The sequence below is a fragment of the Aotus nancymaae genome, unplaced genomic scaffold (genome assembly GCF_030222135.1).
Source record: "Aotus nancymaae isolate 86718 unplaced genomic scaffold, 86718_ANA_hifiasm-v0.15.2.pri h1tg000067l, whole genome shotgun sequence".
In the NCBI taxonomy this organism is placed as follows: domain Eukaryota; kingdom Metazoa; phylum Chordata; class Mammalia; order Primates; family Aotidae; genus Aotus; species Aotus nancymaae.
Genome location: NW_026988482.1, coordinates 7,540,798 through 7,562,844, shown reverse-complemented (window position 1 = coordinate 7,562,844; position 22,047 = coordinate 7,540,798). Strand labels below are relative to the sequence as shown.

At 49.9% G+C, this 22,047-nt stretch overlaps 1 protein-coding gene across 7 annotated transcripts in view; it reads left to right on the top strand.

Annotated features, from left to right (window-relative positions):
• The window catches only part of DGKG (diacylglycerol kinase gamma), a 213,134-nt gene that overhangs the window by 90,789 nt on the left and 100,298 nt on the right, over positions 1 to 22,047 (top strand). For 5 of the 7 annotated variants that reach the window (XM_012470820.2, XM_064366909.1, XM_012470819.3 and 2 more), the window contains 8 exons: positions 716 to 832; positions 1,867 to 1,959; positions 3,938 to 3,997; positions 7,180 to 7,259; positions 8,442 to 8,516; positions 11,436 to 11,521; positions 16,069 to 16,158; positions 17,328 to 17,488. In XM_012470820.2, coding sequence (XP_012326243.1) covers positions 716 to 832; positions 1,867 to 1,959; positions 3,938 to 3,997; positions 7,180 to 7,259; positions 8,442 to 8,516; positions 11,436 to 11,521; positions 16,069 to 16,158; positions 17,328 to 17,488 — 762 coding nt within the window. The remainder of the gene's footprint in view (positions 1 to 715; positions 833 to 1,866; positions 1,960 to 3,937; positions 3,998 to 7,179; positions 7,260 to 8,441; positions 8,517 to 11,435; positions 11,522 to 16,068; positions 16,159 to 17,327; positions 17,489 to 22,047) is intronic. The other 2 variants (XM_012470823.2, XM_012470822.3) reach the window with 1 other exon arrangement.

Below are 22,047 nucleotides of genomic sequence, written 5' to 3'. Positions count from 1 at the left end.
TCCCACCCTCAAAGACTCCCATTTATTTGGTCTGGAGTGTCGGCTGGAAATTAGGACGTCTAAAAGCTCCCCCAGGTGCTTCTAATGGGCAGCTAAGGCTGAGGAAGGGGAAGGGCGTTATGCAGTTTTGGGTACCCCAAAGGGCCGGGATTGGACCAGGGAGGACCTTCCAAACGTGCTACCTCATCGCGTTGCCCCAGTAACACCAGAGGTGGGACTTCTTATACTGATTTCTACAGGTCAGGGACCTGAGACTCAGAGAGGTCTAAGAACTGACCAAAGGCCACCGCTTCAAAGGGATTCCGACCAGTTTTGTCTGTGGCCCACCCTAGTCCTCCAGACTTCCTCTGCACCACGCTGCCTTCCAGAAGAGGGCGCGTACAAACACATCAGTCTGCAGGAGTTCTGCAAGACAAACAGATGGACTGCCAGACAAGATGCTGCTTGGAGGCCTGCCTGCCAGGGCAATTGAGCTGCTCAAAATGTGGCAAAGCGGGTTTTTAATCTCCTTTGATTAGCATAAGGGCGGTCAGGCAGGAAGGAACCACATCGTGCCATTAGGCAAAGCAACCCAACATCCAGTAAGCATCCACTGAATAGGAAACAGTCCCTCTGGCTCCCCAGCGTCGCCTCCCAGATCCTTCTCCTCCAGCCCAGGGCCCCGGGGGGCATGGTTCTGCCGTTTTCCCTGGCATCCTTCGCTTCCCTCCCGCAGGTGATGCAGCACGCATGGGTGGAAGGGAACTCCTCCGTCAAGTGTGACCGGTGCCACAAAAGTATCAAGTGCTACCAGAGTGTCACCGCGCGGCACTGCGTGTGGTGCCGGATGACGGTGGGTTGGTGCCCAGGGTGGCCCTGCTTCTTTTCGGTGTTTTTTTATTTTTTGGCCCAAGCTGCAGCCCAGGAGCAGTGGACATCCCGCCAGAGGGCATGAGTGGAGCCAGAGGAGCGAGGCTAGGAGCGCCCCACAGCCCCCATTCAATACCCTCGGCCTAATGGTGCTCCAGTGAATCACCAAGCTGCCCAGAGAGAGGGCACCTCTGAACCAGGAGAGTGAGGACTGCTGAAGAAAAAGCTGGCCAGTCCGCTGTCTGTGTGGCCTGGCAGCTGGGATCAGCAGGCCTGACCATGAACTTCTTTCACCTGGGTGTCACCTGGGGTCGGGGACACTGACAGAGTGGGAGAAGAATTGGACAACAGGAGTATCATGAGAGGGGGTGACTGCCCTAAAGGCACGTTCCTCAGAGTAGCCTCATTGCCTGGGCCAAAGGCTTAGGCCTGCTGCCACCAGCCACAACACATGCTAGAGTCCACAGCCCCACTGGACACCCGGGTACCACTGGCAGCCTCTGCGCTGGCCAACCTACCTGTCAAAACCCAATGCCAGCTCTTGTCCTTTCCCCGGGTATCAGCCTCAAAATGTAGATTTCTCCAAACGAGACCGCAGAACTCTCAGAATGCAAAGGTTGAATCACAAGGTTTACTCTCAGCCACCCATAAGTTTGTTCATCAAGATCTCCCTCCTGCCAGAGTCTCAGAGCCTAGAGAGCACATATCCAAGGGGTCTCTGGAATCAACACAGGGTGCCACATTGAAGGGTCACAGGCCAGCTCATGACAGTGTCACTTCGGTAGCCATGAGCAGCTCTTGGCCGCCTTCTCTGCCCATGGCAGACTTTGCACCCTTAACCACACACACACACACACACACACACACACACACGCACAGCAATACCGTCAAAGCTAGTAGTGCATCAGGATTTGGGGGAGCACTAGACAGCTCGCCTCTCCCGCAAACCTCTCCACCCTCATGTTTGATGTTTCTTCACTCATTTTTGCCCACTCTCCTTTTCATTTCTCCGCCCAGTTTCACCGCAAGTGTGAATTATCAACGTTGTGTGACGGTGGGGAACTCAGAGATCACATCTTGCTGCCCACCTCAATATGCCCCGTTACCCGGGTAAGTGCTCCTGCCCCGGCGAGGGCTCTAGCTTCTCCGGGCTCTCGTTTCAGATGGAGGCAGCTTTCAGGCATTCACATCCCTCACAGGGCTTCCCTGATAACTCTTGAGAGTTGTGTTTATTCTTTTTTTAACTCTTATTTTAGGTTAGGGGGTACATGGAAGGGTTTGTTACATAGGCAGACATGTGTCATGGAGGTTTGTTGTACAGATTATTTTATCACCTGGGTTTTAAGCCCAGTGCCCAGTCGTTAATCTTTTCTGCTCCTCTCCGTTGGGTTTGTGTTTTCGGTATGTGCCTGAAAGAGGTCAGCACTGCACAGATCAGATTTTGAGAGAACACTTCTCTGACTATACTGTTTCCAATTGCGGGCCACCCCGAATGCTCTGAAATGACCCATCAAGGAAAGCACATTTGTTCTAAGCCTCTTAAAGGCAGTGCACAGCACAAGGATCCTCAGTCACCACCTATGCACAGTCAGATTGACAGGTTGGGAGTCTGTCAACCTCCCTGCCACATCCAATCCCTATCACCCTCCACCTCCTGAGTTTCCACTTGGGTGTCTCAGCCCTATTTGGAAATGAAAGCAGCAAAATTAAGCTCCTTTATCCCCCACCTGCCCCTGCCACCTGTGTTGGGGACTCCTCTTTCAAACAAGCACCAAACACTTAACTTTGCCCTCTTTCCATCTTAAAAATACTACAAGTGCCACTGATTCCTCACATCTCACTCCTGACTTGACCAGCTACTTCTTTCTCATTAAAAAACTGAGAAAAGGCCGGGCACGGTGGGTCACGCCTGTAATCCCAGCACTTTGGGAGGTTGAGGTGGGCAGATCACCTGCGATCAGGAGTTTGAGACCAGCCTGGCCAACATGATGAAACCCCATCTCTATTAAAAGTACAAAAATTAGCCTGGTGTGATGATGGCTGCCTGTAATCCCAGCTACTGGGGAGGCTGAGGCAGGATTATTGCCTGAACCTGGGAGGTGGAGGTTGCAGTGAGCCAAAATCACACTACTGCACTCCATCCTAGGTGACAGAGCAAGATTCTGTCTCAAAAAAAAGAAAAACCAACACGTTGGGAAACCATTTGGCAATATTTACTGTATTGGAAATATAGAAACTCCATAACCCAGCAATTATCCTCCAGTGCATCTACCTGGAAAGTACAAGCATCTATTCCACAGAAAGACATGCACAAGAATGCTCATAGCAGCTTCATTCATAACAGTTAAAAACTGGAAACAAGCTAACTGACCGTTAACAGGAGAACAGATGAATAAACTGAGGCACATCGGCATCTGGCATTTACAGAACTGGAAACTACACTGCGATGGAAAAGAAGAAACTATGCATAGAGTAAAAACATGGAGAGTCTCAAAAATATAATGCTGAACCAAGGAAGCTAGACTCAGAAAAATATATGCTCTGTGATTCCATGTATATGAAATTCAAAAGCCAGGCAAAACCCATATGAAGACGTAGTGGTTGCCAGGGCATACCTGTATACAAAATTCATCAAGCTGTACAATTTAGATGTGAGCATTTTGCTATATGTGAGAAAGTCTCAGTAAAATAAACATTAGAAAAACAAGATAAATGAAACCAACAAAAATGACAATATCATATCATTAGTGCTCAGCAGAAAAGCCAAGTCTACAAACTTGCTTCTCAGAGCTCAAGCTTCTAAATCAACCAGGTGGAATTCTGCCAATTTCAGTGCTCCCCACCATGTCCCTTGCCTCAAAGGTAAAGTCAGAGCTGGTGATGACAGAGGCTTGGCGAATCCTGGAAAAACTCCTAGGGATACATTTCTTTCTTTAAGTCAGAAGCCCCATGTTGAAAATCGCCTCTCCATACTACACTAGCTTTCTAATCTCTTTCTTTACGCCAGCCATTTGTTTTTCATCTGATCACTTCCTTTGTATTAGGCTTCTTTTTCCAAAAGATGCTTGTCTTTCCTTTCTTCTCACAGGACAGGCCAGGTGGGAAGTCTGATGACTGCGTGTCCTCCATGGGCGAACTTGTAATGCAGGTACCTCAGCGAGCGCTGAGCCTGATCGCTGCTTCTAAGTTGTTCCAGGGCTGTGGCGGGGAGGACGGGGTTCGGGTTCGGTAGAAAAGCATCTCAGCATTTGCCTTCTCATCTGACCAATTAAATCACCCAGCAGGGCATTTATTTCTGGCCTTTGGAGTTGCCTTTGACAGCCATGCTCTCAGCAAGCGATGAGAGGACAGGTTGGCTGATCCCATTGCTGGTCTTCTTGGGCTTTATCGCTATTTTAGGAACAAGTTACATAAAATTTTAATTTGCAGATGTCCTAAATAATACCAAAGATGTGGCCTAAAAATAGACAATGGGTTTTCCAAGATTGCCAAGCTGTCTCCAGAACATGATCTGCCAGAATGAAGCTAACCAGATCCAAAAGTTCTTCTTAATCCTTAAATGTATAGTTAAGAACTCATTTTTTCACTTGGGTTCACCATGAACATTTTCTGTGCCTTCCACGGAGTTCCAAGGAATGCAGGGAAGGCAGTCTGGTGAGGAACAAAGAGTACCAGGAAAGGAAACCGGAAGCCAGCGCCACCTCCTCTGCCTGTGAGCTGAAAGGGGCACAGTCAACCCTGTCCTGCTCCTCCCAGAGGTGCTGTGAGATTCAATGAGAACACACAGATTTGTGTGTTTTCAAAAGTAAAACAGGCCAAGCATGATGGCTCACGCCTGTAATCCCATCTCTTTGGGAGGCTGCAGCCAGCAGATTACCTAAGGTCAGGGGTTCAAGACCAGCCAGGCCAACGTGGCGAAACCCTGTCTCTACTAAAAATACAAAAATCAGCTGGGCATGGTCGGGGGGCACCTGCAATCCTAGGGAGGCCGAGGCAGGAGAATTGCTGGAATCTGGGAGATGGAGGTTGGCCACTGCACTCCAGCCTGGGTAACAGAGAAAGAAAGGAAAGAAATAGAGAAGAAAAGAGAAGGAAAAGAAAGGAAAGGAAAGGAGGAAGGAAGGAAAAGGAAGGAAGGAAGGAAGGAAGGAAGAAAGAAAGAAAAAGAAAGAAAGAAAGAAAGAAAGAAAGAAAAGAAAGAAAAAGAAAGAAAGAAAGAAGTGAAACGTAAGGCAGAATGAGGGGAGAACCGTAATGTGTGAGAAAGCTGTAGACACCTAGAAGGGCAGAAAGGTGGGAAACACACACACATGCCCAACACCTCTATGCCAGCTGTTTAGGGCAGGCAGCCTTCGGGTTGTCCTGCATCTGATGGGGCAGAGCCCACGCTATAGGGTTGGCTGTTAAATGTGTTGAATATCATCCCCAGGGGTGAGGGATTATTCCTCAGCCTTCAAGATGCTTCTGGGTGTCACATAGTCACCCTGGGCAGGTGAGACAATTTTTTAAAATCATCGGGAATGGTACTATCCTTTTCAAACAACATGGCACTGTGTTTGCTGGACTTTTAGCTTGAGATCTGGAAAAGCAGGCATTAGCTATTGAATACGGAGCAGAGCTGCGTATCTGCATTGGTGTATCCTTCCACTGAGCCCACAAGTATTTGCTGAGCACCCACTCTTGTGTCTGGTGCTATAAGGTCCTTGGTGGTAGAGTTACACACACCCCACTCCGCTCCCAATGCATTTAAAATCCAGTTGATGTTTTGAGTCATTTACCTAAGAAAGTAAAAAAAAAAAAAAAAAAAAAATTCAAATCAACAACAAAAGAAACTCCAGAAGGTAGTACCTGTTTCAAGTGCAATCGTTTTAGTTGCAATGATCAAGGAGACTTCATAGAGGAGGTGCCTCTTGAATTGAGCCCCGAGGATAAGAAGGCTTCTGTTGTTGGTTTTTCTGTTTTTTGGGTCTTTTTTCTTTTCTTTCCTGAGGTGGAGTCTTGCCCTGTCGCCCAGGCTGGAGTGCAGTGGTGCAACCTCAGCTCACTGCAACCTCAACCTCCCAGGTTCAAGCGATTCTCCTGCCTCAGCCTCCTGAGTATCTGGAATTACAGGTGCATGCCACCACACTCAGCTAAGTTTTGTATTTTTAGTAGAGACGGGGTTTCATCATGTTGGCCAGACTGGGTTCGAACTCCTGACCTCGTGATCTGCCCACTTCGACCTCCCAAAGTGCTGGGATTACAGACGTGAGTGACCATGCCCAGCTAGTTGTTTTGTTTTGTTTTTTTAAGAGTTTGCAAAGAAGGAAGTGGGCTTTTCAGGGCATGGAATGGAAGAAGAAACCAACATGAGCAGATGCATGGGCGGAAATGCAAGAGACACACACTAGACTTACCAGAGCAGCAAAAGCAGGACTTGGCTGTACCTGCAGCTGAGGGTTAGCAGGAATTAGGAGACACCAGTAAAATCGGGCTAGACTGAAAAGGCCTTTGATGCCAGGTTAGGAGATTTGCATTTTATCCACAGAATCCACTCCTTTAATAACAAGGTGTCCTTAAAAGTTTTTGAGCATGAGTGGCATGGTTGACCTGGTGTCCTGGGAAGGAACTGTGTGGGGATGGCGTGCAGGTCTTACCTGGGGTGGGAAAGGCAGCATGGGGCAGTGGCAGCTGCCAGAGGTAAAGGGACATTTCATGGAAAGACGTGGCAGGACAGGAGCTTCCTTGGATGGCTGGATGAATAACAGAAACAGGGAACCAGGAGAAAGGCCGAGTTTCATAGGGAGAGAAGATGGGTCAGGTTTGAAGCATGCTGAGCTTGTGCTGATAGTGAGACATCCAGTCGACAGGAACCACTGGACAGTGAGAAATGTGGGGCCAGGGTGCAGGGGGCAAACTGCGGCTGGAAATGAGCATTTGGAAGGGGCCAGGGTGGAAGCGGTGGTTCACGCCATGAGTGCTATTTCACTTGCATGTAAGATCAGACAGCCGTGCTTTCTAAGACTGTATGTCTCCCACAAAATGTAATCTTATGCTGTAGGCACAAGGCCACATCACTGTTGAATGATTCAAAGCTACAGCACCATTGTCCCTTCGCTGATCCTGACCTCAGACTCTCACTGTCATTAACACTACTGAAAGGCCATTCAAACCGGAGACACTTGGCTACTTACCCCTCAGGAAATTCGGCCAGTGGACAAACGCCTTCCTCCCCGACCGCCTCTCCTCCTGCTTCTCATCTGCCTGTCCGAAGCTGTCTCGGCTTCAGCTCTCATCTCACCCTCCCATTGGATGAAGCAGAGCTAATTTCTTTTTCTTTTACCTTTCAAGTATAAGATCATCCCCACCCCGGGTACCCACCCCCTGCTGGTCTTGGTGAACCCCAAGAGTGGAGGGAGACAAGGAGAAAGGTACGTTCTCTTCTTTTTCCAAGTGGAGCAACCAGGGCAACATGACTCAGGCGCCTCCTCCCCTTGGCGATAACACAGCAGGCTGTGGAGACAAGCAGACTCAGACCCCGGCACTGCCACCTGCCACTTTATGACCTGGCCCATGTGACTTAATGTCCCTGGTCCTCGGTTTCCTCCTCTGTAAAGTGGAGATAATTATCCTTCCTCCTCTCACAGGTGAGAATAGACACGGTGCTTAGCCCACTGCCTGCCATGTGAGCCATTATTAAGGGTTAGACCACGCTCTGAGATGTCTGTGCCTTCCTAGCCTCTCAGGCCTTATCTTAATTTAAGAGATGTGGGGATGGGAGGCACTGATTAGGACCTCCCGGGCTACCGCCACCCATGAGAACCCAGGGCATCCACCTCATCCGTTTGATGAAATTCCCAGTTCAGTGGTGGCTAGAAATTGCTCAACAGAACAGGAGGACAGAGAGAATGGGAAAAGCAGCTCTACCTCCCAATTCCAGGATCATTAACAGACGGCACCGTGATCTGGAATCCAGGTTAAAAAAAGAATAGTTAGCAGAGTTAAAGCAAGAACGAGGAAGACCCCCACCCCCATCCATGGGGCAGGACACCCTCCTGAACTGACCTGACAATTACAAGCCGGAGCTGGGAAAGCAGGCCTGGGTGCGGCCACAGTCTCTCAGCCCTCCCCTGCCCAGCGCCACCTCCTGCATTTCCACCTGATCCCAGGACTGCAGGGGGCCTCTCCCTGGGGACGCTGGGGAGGAGGGAGGTCCTGTGATGCTTTTATACAGTCTGCAGAGGGCAGAATCACACGCCTAGACCATACACGACATTTGGGAGAAGGTCTCTGTGGAGGATAAAGCTTTAGAATGAAAGTTCTGTTCTCTGGGTTTCTCTCCCCTGTCCTCTTTGTAAGGGGTGCTACTTCTGAGCTTAGGAGCCGGAGTCTAGGTTGGTAGCACAGCTCTGAACTGGGGGTGATGACGCGGGTGATGCCAGGTGGAGCCTGGATGCCAGGGTCAGCAGGCAGTGCCCTCCCCTCTGGGGTTTCACTGAGCCCTCTTCCCTGCCACCAGTAGGCTTCAGAGGTGTTTGCCCTAATGTGACTTCTCACGATGACATATTCCTTCTCTGTCTCTCTTTCTCCCTCCTTTTCTTTTTTTTTCATAGAATTCTTCGGAAATTCCACTATCTGCTCAACCCCAAACAAGTTTTCAACCTGGACAATGGGGGGCCTACTCCAGGGTATGGAGATCACAATCTTTACCTCTTATTTCCCCCCTCCCTTTCAATCTCCAATGAAGATGCCTCTTCACCTCTTATTTCCCTCCTCCCTTTCAGTCTCCAATGAAGATGCCTTTTTGTTTGTTCGTTTGTTTTGCTTTGTTTTTTTGAGACGGAGTCTCGCTATGTCGCCCAGGCTAGAGTGCAGTGGCGTGATCTTGGCTCACAGTAACCTCTGCCTCCCGGGTTCAAGTGATTCTCCTGCCTCAGCCTCCCAAGTAGCTGGGATTAGAGGCACCCACCAGCAGAATGGCTAATTTTTGTATTTTTAGCAGAGACAGGGTTTCACCAGGTTGGTCAGGCTGGTCTCTATCTCCTGACCTTGTGGTCCGCCCGTCTCGGCCTCCCGAAGTGCTGGGATTACAGGCATGAGCCACCGCGCCTGGCCCTGCCTCGGCCTCCCGAAGTGCTGGGATTACAGGCGTGAGCCACCGCGCCCGGCCAAAGATGCCTCTTCTGTCACCATTTTTATCTTTCATCTCTCAGATGTCCCCTCCTGCCATTTTACTCCCTTTCTCTGCTTTTTCTCCCATCCTACTCTCACTCCTGGAGATACTCAGGATGCCCATAGAGGCTAACTCTGTGTGAGAAGTGGCTTCCTGTAGCTTGTCGCAGAAAAAGTTGTTGATTTTATAAGAGGGGAAAATGGCACACACCATTCATTTGATTGACAGGAGGAACAGGCTGGTAAATTATTTTAACTTATTTGCAAGGCTCTGTGAGCTGGCATCTTCAGACTGAATCATCAGAGAAGAGAAAGAGTTTTCTTATCATTGTCAGTCAGCAGTTTGGAAATCTGTACAGTGACTCAGAGTTCTGCCTTGGTGTTCCACTGCGGGAGCATTTTAGGATCGAGACAATTAATTGTCCAATGGAATCACTTTTGTTTTCTAAATCATTTGATTTTGAGGTTGTTTTGCTCATCCTGCCACTTACTCATTGGTTATTCTCTGCCGGTTAGCATGGGGTTGAACAGAGTTGGTGGGAGGTCTGGTCCCCGTGTCTGTGGTGGCTAATGGGGAGCTGCAGGTCCCTGGGATGAGGGCCCCTCCAGCACCTGGGCTAGAAGGCAGGGAAAGCCTGGGCCTCCTCCCAGTATGGGCCGGGGCTCGAGAGCCCTCTGCTGGCCAGCCCCGGATCCGGGGCTGTCTGCATTCGCTGGACTGGCTTGTCTAGCACACAGCCACTTGGCCCAACCTCCTAACCAGGACTTCTACTCCGAGCTCAGCAAGACCCCTCAGAGAGGCTGGGGTAAGGACTCTGAAAAGGGAATCTGACCCTGTCTTTGACTGGCTAACACCAAAGCTATTATTTATGGCAGCGGTAGTACAAGGCCCAGTTAAAAAAGAGAAACCTAAGTGCAGATTCAGTACCCCTGCCATGATTGACCTGTAAAACTAATTTCAGAACAGAGCCCATCTCTGGATACCGCTGCAACTGCCATCACGGTCACCATGATTGCCATCCCTGCTGTACAGCAGGGCCTTGTGACGGAGCAGCACCCCACAGACACCTTTACCGGCCCACTGTCCAAACATGCATACTGTCCTCCAGCTTACTCTCATGTATTCTAAATGGTTTTTACCTGGGATGAAGTGCCAGGTGGCTACTTCCAGGGCTCACGTGCCCGAGTGTCTCTCATGTGTGTGTCACTCTGGAATCAGACAGGCTGCCAGCTGGAGGGAGCGAGTCTCTGTTCAGAATTCACTTCCCGAGAGAGAGCAGAGTTCTGAAAGAGAGGTGGAAGAGAATGTTCATTTGCCTACACATGCATTAGTGACTCTGAAAGCTCCAGGGCTCTTCTCAGACTGCCAGGCTGGGCAGATTGGAAATACTGACCTTCGGCTTCCCAAGTCCCACCCCCAAGGTGTCCACAGGTCACATTCGTCCTAAAGCAGAGGTTCTTTTTTGTGCCAGGAACCCCCTTGGCAGTCTGGTAAAGCATATAAACCCCCGTTGGAATATTTCTTAATGCCTAAAATGAAATAATAAAAGGTGACCAGGGAAACTGTATCCAAAAAATAGTTATTAAAACAGTAAAACGAATTAGTTATATGAGAATATCACTCAATATATGAGCTTCACCAACGCATTAAATAGGAAGACCCAGAAGTGGGTCTGATAACTACCGCAAATTTCAAGCAGTGACAAGCCTGACGCTACTATGAGACATCTGCCATAACCGTAATGACACACTAACACGCCTGCGTTGTGACCGCTGACAAAGTCGTGGGTATCGTTCATACCTCTGTGGTTTGTTGCCTCCATTCTGAATTGAAGGAAACACTACTTATTTCAGTTTGAGCTTAGGGAAAACAGGAACGTAATAGCTTCTCCTCCAAGTTCATGGCCCTCTGAATCCAATCCACAGAACGCTTGGAGGTTGATGGACCCCAGGTTAAGCGCCCTGCTCTCCAGGGTTAAGGCTCCTGAGAAGAGAAGGGCATCACTCCACTCACTGTGGCCACAGGAGAGTGAAGTGAAGATTCAGCAAATTCGGTGCATCTCGCTTACCAGGGCGGTGTCAGGAGAGCCCGAGGGGAGTGAGAACATCGGGGGCTCTTTGTATTGATGCCAAAATGCACAGACTCTGGACTCCTCTGCATAACCAGTAGTGAATTTCTAGGACACCGTTTTCCATTTGTATCGAATGTTGAGTCAGATTCTCCTTGCACAAGGATGGCCCCTGGGCCTTTGCTGCATATTCAAGGCCCTGTATAGTAACCTCTGCTTTCAGAACCTTGAGTGGCCCTTTCGACCCCAGGAGGAATTGAGGTCTTAACATACTCCTGGGGAACGGAGGAGACTCTGATTCAACATGTATCAATGTCAGCCGCAACCGCGTAACAAGCCCGTTTCGGCCTTTCTTCTTCTTTCCAGGTTGAACTTTTTCCGTGATACTCCAGACTTCCGTGTTTTGGCCTGTGGTGGAGATGGGACAGTCGGCTGGATTTTGGATTGCATTGGTAAGCACAGGCCGAGAGGGCCTTTGCTGCTTATTTATAGTGAGCATATTTACCATCAGCAGAAGGCAACAAGAAAGAAAGAGACGTGGAGCCATGTCTGTTCGTCCTTGTATCTTGCCTTGGACCAACACTTGACTAAATATTTGCTCCGGGTGGAAAAAAATAAAGAAATAAAACAATGGAATGATTCCCACAGATGCAGAGAGAACACGTTTCAGGCCTTGCCTCTAAAGCAGATCTGTCATGGCTGGGGTTTGGGCAGTGACAGGACAGGCCAGATTTGGGGAGTGGGAGGACAGGAGCGGAATTCTGGGCAGATCCTTTGGGGTGGGTAAAGGGCAGAGAACTGAGCATAGATCATAGCCTGGGACAAATCACCTTGAGATAAACGCCTGGAGCCTGAGTCCAGAAAACGCATCTGCAAAGTACAGATCAGTGCAAGCAAAGAAGGACCACACTGAGCTGTGTCCAGGACGGTACAGCTAGATTAAAAGGCCCAGGCTGGAAGGCTGCCAGCCTCAGTTCTACCTAGCTCTACCTGGGTCTGTAGGTCCCTGGACACATCAGCCCCAGTAAGTGATGGAAACTGACTCCGAAATTCTGGGATGGAAGCAGAGTCAAGATCTAACCCTAGAGAACCCAGACAAACACTGCAAAATGTAATATAAGGACAGGAAAACAGCCAGGGGGAGCACCTGGGAGGTTGGTCATCAAAGTCCGAGACTGGCCCTGAACGAGGAGCCCTGGGCTCTCCATTCTTCATTCCACAAGTGCTGCCTGTGCACCGTGATGCGTCAAGCTCTCCCCAGGGCAATAGAGATACAGCTGTGAACAAACAGACAAAAATTCCACTTTCATGCAGCTTACCGTCTAGAGGAAGGAGACAGGCAATGAACAATTAAATGAGTGAGACATAGTATGTCAGTAGGTGTTTAAAATACAGCAGGGAAGGGGCAAAGGGAGCGCAAGGCTGCAATCTAACACCTCACAGAGAAGTCAACATTTGCATGGAGATCTGGAGGAGGAGTGAGCCACGTGGATGCCTGAGGAAGGACAGTCCAGGCAGAAGCAATCGCAAAGGCAAAGACCGTGCAGTGGGAGCAGGCCAGGCTGCTGGAGGCAGGACAGAGCAGAGTGGACGTGAGAAAAGCTACAGAGGATGAAGCAGAGGTGATGAGGGGACAGGTGATTGGGACACACAGGGCATTATATGGACTATGGCTTTTATACTGGGAGGGTCGCAGGACATTGGGTGGTTTTGAGCAAAGGAGGAACATGACAGATTAGGGAAGAGGGAGGAAGAGATCAGTTAGGAGGCCACTGCAGCAATCCAAGGGAGAGAGGTCCAGGGATCAGACCACAGCAGAAACAGAGGGGTGGTGGGAAGTGGCCAGCTTCTGGATATCTTTAGAAGGGGAAGGCAAGAAGCTTTGCCGACAGACCGGATGTGGGAGATGAGAGGAAGAGGAGAGTCGAGGATAGGCCAGGACTGGACCGTGACCAGGGCAGAGAAGGCTGTGCCTCCGGGGGCGGCTAAGAAGGCTGCAGGACTGCACCTGCCACCGCCACTCCCCCAGGCACTTTGGTTGCCATGGACACAGCCCTGCCAAGCAGCCACCCACGCTCTCCTGTCACCTTGGGCTCTGGAGTTGTTTGTGGGAGGAGGGAGGAGTCCTCTGGGAGCCAAGGAAGGAAAAACTGATCCACAGAGGGTGGATGGCTGCGGCACTGGGCTAGTCACACAGCTCCCTCCACCATGAGGGAGAAAGCAGGCTTTGGCAGAGAGCTTTATGCAGGTCATCCGCAGAGGACACAGACGAAGAAGCTGCTCAAAACAGAAAGAAGGAAGATCACAGAAGGAGGAAGAAACATTAGGGTTTTTTTTCCACAGGTTAGTGGCCCAAAGAGAAAAAAAGCAGAAGTAAAAGGGATAACTGTGTAAGACGTTCATCTATTCACTCTCATTTAAGCGCTTGTTCCGTGCTCTCCAGCGCCCCGCCGTGGTCCCCTCTCTGATCTGTTCTCTCCCTACAGCCGGAGCCATCTTTTCTGGACGTCACTGGGTGCCTGATGGGCATAAAGCACACCAGTGGCTTCCCTTGTTCTTAGGATAAAGACAAAACCCTTGAAAGGGTGGTCCAGCTGCGGCACAGCCTTGCAGCCTTATTTCTACCTCCGTCTCTCTCCATCTGGACTCAGGCCCCGGCCCATCTCTCAGACCCCTGGCCGTTCCAGTCTCCCTCCCACCTCAAGGCCTTCACACAAGTCAGCCCCGCTGTCTGCAATGCTGCGCCAGCCTTGGCTCAGCCAGCTTCCACTCCAGATCTCAGCTGACACGTGGCTTCCTCAGGGGAGCCTCCCCTGACGCACCCACCAGCCTCAGGCACCTTCTTATAGGACAGTGCCCCTCTGTTTTCCAACGTGAGTGTGAAATGCATTCTCTCCACGGATTCCTCATTGATACCCGTCTGTCCCACCGGACAGTAGGTAAGCACCATGAGGACCCGAGCCACGGCTTTTCCGCCCACTCTCAGCTGCAGCATCTAACGCTGCATCTGCATATAGCAGGCTTCAGTCAATATGTGTGAAGACACCATGAGAAGGAGACCCAGTCCCCCTCGGGGAGGTGTCAGTACATTCAGGGAACAAACAAGGAGACAATGACAAGAGAGTACAATGAGATCATTTCTGGTGCCAAGGAAATATTCCGACGAGGCACCAGGTCCAGACTGGGGCAACTAGGGAGAGCCTCCCAAAGGCAGCTTCCAAGCTGAGCAACAGAGAGCTTTGTGCTTTAAGGAAGTGAAAACACTTGAGAATGGTTGACATGTTGCGTGGGAGGCAGGATATGCAGAAGGCTGAGGCTCGGAAGAACGGCAGAGCCTGGTTCCTGGGCCCACTGCGGCATGCTATGGGGCCACGGGGAGCCACACAGCCCCACCCAGAAGCAAAAGCGGTGGGTAACGCGAGGGGCTGTGGTTCATGGACTGCCCTTCTGGGTGAAAGCGTGGGCAGTACACCCACAGCGTGGGTGGAACCGGAGGTGGAGAGAGACGAGAGGAGGCTGCTGCAGCAGTACCAGCGGGAAGGATCATACCTGCACTCAGGCATCACCATGGGGACAGAGGAGGAGACTGCTTGGAGATCTATTAAGGAGACAGCACATAGAAAGTGATGTGTGGATGGATGAGTGAGGGAAAGGGAAAAACCCAAGACGGCATGCAGGTTTCTGGCCTCAACACCGTAAGGACAGTTGACCTGCTGAGGTGGACACAGAGGGGTAAGGGGCAGACACAGGAATCAAGAGCCTTCTAGGCCAAGGGAGCAGCCTGTGCAAAGGCAGGGAGGCAGTGCTCCCATCACGTGTTCTGAGGACAATGAGAGAGGCCATTGCATCGCCACACTCTCCATCCCAACCACCCAGTGGTCATCTCAGTCCTGGGTCTTGCCTGCGATCAGCCATTTCTGATACAGGTCAAACCACCTGGAGGACCTATGAGCTCCCAGTTTGCCAGGGCAGCCCTAGCTTGAGCCTCACCTGCTGATTCCTGCATCTCTCCCCACAATCACATCGTTCACATCCAGGGGCACCGTGCACACTGAGGTCTCATACTCCCCGCCCCCAAGACTGATGGATGCCTGTGCCCTCTTCAGCTCTCCCAGCCTAGACGATACGCCCCTGTAGATCTGTTGTGCTTTCTCTGATGGTTCTGTCTGATGTCCTTCACAACCAACAAAAGAGAAACGATTAGGAATCTGTGTCTTTGCAATTCTGAGAGGCGGTGGAAGTGGCACACTGGTTATGGTGGCCAAATAACACCTGGATGATTGCTTGTTTAACTCATGTTGGCTTTTAAACTTTTAAACTCGCATGGTGAAAAGTTGAAGGTGAGCATCTTCAACTTGTCCGATGTCCCGCTACTCCCCGGTGTCCCAGCCCCACCTGTTTTACTCATCTGTGTACCTGCCTAGCCCCTGAAGAGGGGAAGGGGATGAACTTGGAGCCGCAGAGATTCGGGTTTGGATCCTGGTTCTGGAATTACTTTCCCTCTCTCCCATTCAAGCTCCTGAAATCAGATGAGCTTGAGCACGCTCGGGGTAGAATGGCTGTGGACCACTTTCCCTTTCTCAATCTGTTTCTTCAGCTACCTGAAGGAAGATAAAACCTTGCAACGTAGGCTGAGGGATAAATGGAGTAAATGCTGATTATCATTAAGGATTAAAAACATGCAACTTAATGTGTTGGGGTGTATGCTGCCACCCCAAAGGACAGATTTAGGATGAAATTTGAATGAACATGTGCAAGTTGCAGGATACAGATTTAGCTCAATATAAAATACAAATGGACAGATTTAACTCAATTAGTGGTGGTTAGCACGCTGCAGATGGGATAGATGGCTTTAGGAAGTAGTGTGTTTTCCATCGGGTGGTATCCAAACAAAGAATGCTACGGAGGGGTTCAAGCATCAGATCAGGGATAAAAAGACAACTCGAACACCCTGCGGTCCCATGGCATATGGTTTTCTCTGTTCCTGTGTGTCTTGCAGATAAGGCCAACTTTGCAAAGCATCCACCAGTGGCTGTCCTGCCTCTTGGAACAGGAAATGACCTTGCCCGCTGTCTCCGCTGGGGAGGAGGTGAGTCTGCATGCTAGTGCTGCTACCCCGGGAACGAGCGTTCCAGTCTGCAGAGGTGCTCTGCAGAGCTAGGCTGAACTTACCCTTTCATGGATCACATTCCGCAGTGTAATACTCAACTCTGCAGTCAGGCCAAGTCCATGACCCTTTCTCTGCCCTCCATCCCCTGCTGAACCTGGACTAGAAGCCCCTCTTCTGGGCTCTGGGAGCCTTTTGCTCCCTCGGCCCCGTGTTCACTATCATCCTGAAACCATCACCTCAGAGTCTGCTTTCCCAAGTAGAAAGCAATCAACTCCAGGGTAAAGACAAAGTCTCCGGTGTCCCATCCCCAGAGTCCCATCCAGGAAGGCACTCACTTAGATGTTTTCTGTATGAAATTCCCTCCCCCACAGATGGCTGATCTTCTGAATTAGGACTCAAACTGAGGACCGAAATGCTACGTCTCCAGTTACTTAAAGTCACTAGAAGCATTCAGATTGTCCTAAGCCTCATGCCCATGGGTACTCATTTTGAAATTTCCCTAAGAGGAAACACAGAGTGATAACCAGTTTATAAGGTCGGGAGCAGAGAACTTTGCAAACTGGAGTAGCCCCATGGAGTTGCACTTGCGCTAGAAAGTGGAGATGTTCAGCTCAACACATGGAGCAGACAGATTAGGCTGCCGGCCAGAAAAGGGGCGGGGACTCCAGATGGCTGATAATTCAGAGAATGAGTCAAGACCAGGCATGGGGCAACGGTCAGTGTTCAATGATCGGCCATGCTTGGTGGGCAGTGTCAGAGCAGGCAGGACCCAGCCCTAGGAGCCATCTTAAAATTCTGCCTGCCACACTGTCCATCTCCCACATGACACAGCTGGGAAGGATCTGCTGTTCTCCCATAAAGAGAATCCCAGCCATCCAACCCACCGCTTCTCCAGGGTTTGCTCCAGCTACACAGGCCTGCCACCTTTAGCCAGCACCCACCTCTCCCCTGCCCCCAGCCTCTGATTACTCCCGGTTATCCTCCCCTTCTATGTGGCCCAGGAGACATAAGTGTCTCCAGCCCACAGACACAGTGGGGTGTCCCCTCATCACAGATGCCCTGGGTCCACCTGCCCTGACAATTACTTGTGCATTAGCAAGAACACTGCCTTTCTGCTGTGGTGGCAAATGCAGTGCTGTCCTCCACAGGTTATGAAGGGGGCAGCTTGACAAAAATCCTCAAGGACATTGAGCAGAGCCCCTTGGTGATGCTGGACCGCTGGCATCTGGAAGTCATCCCCAGAGAGGAAGTGGAAAACGGGGACCAGGTCCCATACAGCATCATGAACAACTATTTCTCCATTGGTGTGGTGAGTTGGTCAAGCATCACCTTTCTGCATGGAAGAGAAATGCCCAGGAAAGGTTCCAGTCTTCTGTTTTACCCCACCCCGGGTCCCTACTGTCTACCTGTCTTACCTGCCCCCCAGCTCTGACTTGGGTCCAAACATCCTCAGACTTGGCCTGAGTGTGGACACCCTGATTGCACTCCCCTCTATTCCCCACCTCTTGGTTGGGGAGGAAATTCTCTCCTCCATCATTTTAACTAACACAGGAAAAGACTGAAAAATTTTCAAAAGACGTATTTACCCTTTCTGTAAGTTGTAGCAGTCATAGAAAAGCAACAGCAAGAAATAACGAGGGGACAAGGTTGGTAGGAAACTCTCACATGAGCTGCAGGAACTGGGAATTCTGATCCTCAAAGGAGGGCCATGTGGTTCCAAGCTGCCTCGGCTGGCTTAGCACTCTGATTTCCTTCTCTCCTATGCTCTCTTCCCCTCTCAACCCCATTTCACTCACTCCTCGTGCTTCATAAACCTCTGGGGGCGTCTCCTCCCAGCTGACCCCTTAGGCTGAATGCCGTGAGCCTCCCTGATGCTCCCACAGCCCCTGTGCTCACCCCATTCATGCACACTCTGCATTAGATTGAAGGAATTGGTTGAATGAACTTATCTCGTGCCCTACCCCCATGCACACACACACGCTCCTGCAGTGCAAGGACAGCACTCTGTTCCTTTTTCACCCACTAGCCCCAACACATCTAGTGTAGCTCAGCTTCTGGTCCAAAGACGATTGGGTGGGTACTGCTTCCCAGGCTGCTGTGAACAGGATGGGAGCGAGGGGGAGAGATCAATCATTTCTATAAATGAAGCTGGGGTTTGGGAGGGGGTGGGGGTACAACAAAGAGACCAGCATTTACTTTTTTTAAGAATGACAGAATTGGCTGGGCGCGGTGGCTCACACCTGTAATCCCAACACTTTGGAAGGCCAACGCAGGCAGATTGCCTGAGGTCAGCAGTTTGAGACCAGCCTGACCAACATGGTGAAACCCCTTCTCTACTAAAAAGCACAAAAATTAGCCGGGTGTGGTGGTGGGCGCCTGTAATCCCAGCTACTTGGGAGGCTGAGGCAGGAAAATTGCTTGAACCTGGGAGGTGGAGGTTGCAGTGAGCTGAGATCGTGCCGCTGCACTCCAACCTGGACAACAGAGCAAGACTCGGTCTCAAAAAAAAAAAAAAAAGACAGAATTATAGAGCTATTTATTCTTTTTTTCAACAAATATTTATCAAAATTTTCTCCGTCAGCTTTTAAGTTCAGGGGTACATGTGCAGATGTGCAGGTCTGTTACTTAGGTAAACGTGCGCCATGGTGGTTTCCTACACGGATCATCCGTCACCTAGGCACTAAGCCCAGCATCTATTAGCTGTTCTTCCTGATGCGCTCCCTCCCGCCACGTCCCCACAGGCCCCAGTGTGTGTTGTTTTTCCCCATGTATCCATGTGTTCTCATCGTTCAGCTCCCGCTCATAAGTGAGAACAGACCCTCGCATTTAGTGAGCACCTGTGTGCTCTCTACAGTGCGAGGCTGTATATATTCCAATCCTCACAGCAGTCCTGCAGGTACCATCATCCCCCTCATCCCACTCTACAGACGAGGCTTCAGGACCCTTGACCTGCATGGCGGCGCCTTGCTCTGGAGCCAGGTTCTCTCCTCTCTGTTCCCCTGTCTTTGGAGTTGTGCTGCCCATTTCACATGCATATGAAACCCTCCAGACCAGTCCTCTGCCCCAGACTGATACCTGCGCTCCTCAACCATCCTCAGCTGTGTTTCTTCTGAAATTTTGGTATTTTAATTTTTTTTAAGGAAAGAGAAGGAGAAATGATAGATAGCTTGAGGGGATAACAGGTCTAAGTAAAGGGTTTTTTTGTTTTGTTTTGTTTTTGAGACAAGAGTCTCACTCTGTCACCGAGGCTGGAGTGCAATGACACGATCTCGGCTCACTGCAACCTCTGCCTCCCAGGTTCAAGTGATTCTTCTGCCTCAGGAGTTGGGATTACAAGCATGCACCAGCACTCCCAGCTAATTTTTGTATTTTTAGAAGAGATGGGATTTCACCATATTGGCCAGGCTGGTCTCGAACTCCCGACCTCAAGCGATGCGCCCACCTTGGCCTCCCAAAGTGCTGGGATTACGGGTGTGAGCCACCGTGCTTGGCCTAGGTTTTACTTTTTTAATAAGAAGGCTAAATAGAAAACCATGGGAGAAGAAAGGATTAAAAATAATAATATCTTATATTTACAGAAGGATTTAAAATTTACAGTATTCACAGATATATTCTGAAGGGCACTATTATCTCTATTTTATGAGTAAGGAAACAGAGACTCAGATTAAGGGATTTGCTTTCATTTTCTGTCTCCTAATCCAGTGCTCTTTTTCTATTACTAAAGCAGAAGAGGGAAGCATTGCCGGGCCCATGATCAGGTTCCAAGAGGATGGAGGCGGTGGACTGGGAGCAAGTTTAAGGGTTCCTCTGCCCCAGTCTGATTTATCCCAGTGGATCCCCGCCTCAGCTGAGGGCCGTCTTTCCCTAGACCTCTTCCAGGCATCCCCTCCAGTGACCATGCAGATGCCCTCCCTCCTCTTACTGTGCAAAGGCCCCTTTCCTTTTTGGACCGGCTGCTTAGGCTCCGCTTCCCCCAGCAGGAACATGTGCAGCCTTCAGCTCCTGCAAATCAGACGTGACTGACAGGTCTGGGGTTCTGGAGCGTGGGCTTCCCATCATGACAGTTAAAAAAAAAAAAAAAAAAACTCATATATTTTTCCTATAGTAACCAGAACATAACTTGCTAACATTTATTGAGTACCTGCTGCATACCAGACATAGTTTCCCTGCAGGGAGATGCAAGCATTATCCCTTTGTGTTTTGTAAGAAGGAATCGTAGCTTAGAGAGGTACAGAAACAAGTGCAGGCTGGTGAGTGGCAGAGCTTGGAGTCCTAAGTCGAGCTCTAGAGCCAGCTGAGCTGTGGACCTCAGCGTTTGCCTCCCGGAAGCCCTCTCTGTCTTTATGTTGCCAAATGTAACATCGCTTGAGAGGGGGTGCATCTCAAAATTTAGCTGTGGTGGCTTACCCGCACCCCTTGTTAGAAATGTAAATTTCACCCCAACAACAGATGCTGATTCATATTCCAACTCAGTAGGACTGGGCAAGGTCCGGGAACCGGGAACCGGCATTTTTAACAAGCCCCTGAGATCATTCTGATGCAGATGGTCTTGACCAAGTTCTCAGGGAGCGAAGGCAGCCTACTACAGCAGAGAAGAATGGTCAAAGAAAGTGGCTCTTCGCTGGCCCAGAAGCCAGAACTGAAATAAACAGAGAGGGAAGCAAGGAAGGAGGGGAGAACTAGCCCCTCTCAGCAACGGGCTGGAAGCCAGAGCTGAGGAGCAAGACAGGCATCGCTGCCTGGGAATGTCTAGACAGCAGGGTGCAGCACAGCTGCCTGCAGAAGCTTCAGCCCCAGCTCTTCCCTTTCCAACACCCCCAGCTCCGGCTGACAGAAACATGGTTCCTGACACCTCCCTGTCCTGACACAGTGCCCTGTAGAAGACGGCCCTCCTTAGTATCTGCTGACCAAATGGATGAACACACCAAAAGGAAATGGGCAGCCTTCCCTCAACTAAATAGGCAAGCTCGAAACCCAAGAGACAAGACTAACCAGTAATCACAGTTTTAATTTGTTCTAGCATAAAACTAGGAAAAAAGGAAGGAAGGGAAGGAGGGAGGAAAAAGGAAAGAAAGGAGGTAAGAAGGAAGGAAAACCTGCTGGCTGGCTAATTAATTGTCCCCATGGAAATGCATATAAACAGATTCTCCATCACTCTCAGTGGTCAAGATAATTTACCTACCCTGGGTTGACTTATCATAATCCAATCTATTCATCTTTCCAACTATGAACAACTTCACAATATCTTCCTCGTGATTTTTTTCATACTTTCGTTTATCCATATTTAATATTATATTGCAGAAGAATGAGAAGCCAGGGCTGTTCTCATCTCATTGGTGTGCCTTTGGCTTTCTCTCAATAAAACGTTTGCAGGGTTTGTATGCTCGCTCTTTCAAAGTTGAAAAGAGAAATTCTTGAGAAAACAAGTAACCAGCACGCAACCCTCACAGAGTCTGGGGCTGACATTTGCAGAAGGTCTTGCTCCCTGTTTGACTTCCCAAACTTTGTAAGAGAAGTAGGTATGTAAACCAAGGAAGTTTTACTTCCTGATGATGATCAAATAGAGGCAGACTCCGTTGGCAGAGAGAGCCCTGTGAGGTCTTTGCATCTTTTGAAGAACCTAGAATGTCTTATTGGTATCAAATGTCTGCTGCTTTGTGTTTATAAAGATGATGGCAATGACCCCTGACACAGTGCCCCTGGGTGCTGTGGATAGAATTTTCTCTGATGAGTTTACCGGGACCCCTTGGTGCCAAAAGAACCCATTTAATAGATGAGCGAATATGTAAGGCAGGGTCTCCTGGCTTCTCCAAGGAATGACTGTGCCCTCTCTGCTACAACAGCCCCATTCACAAATCAGATTCTCAC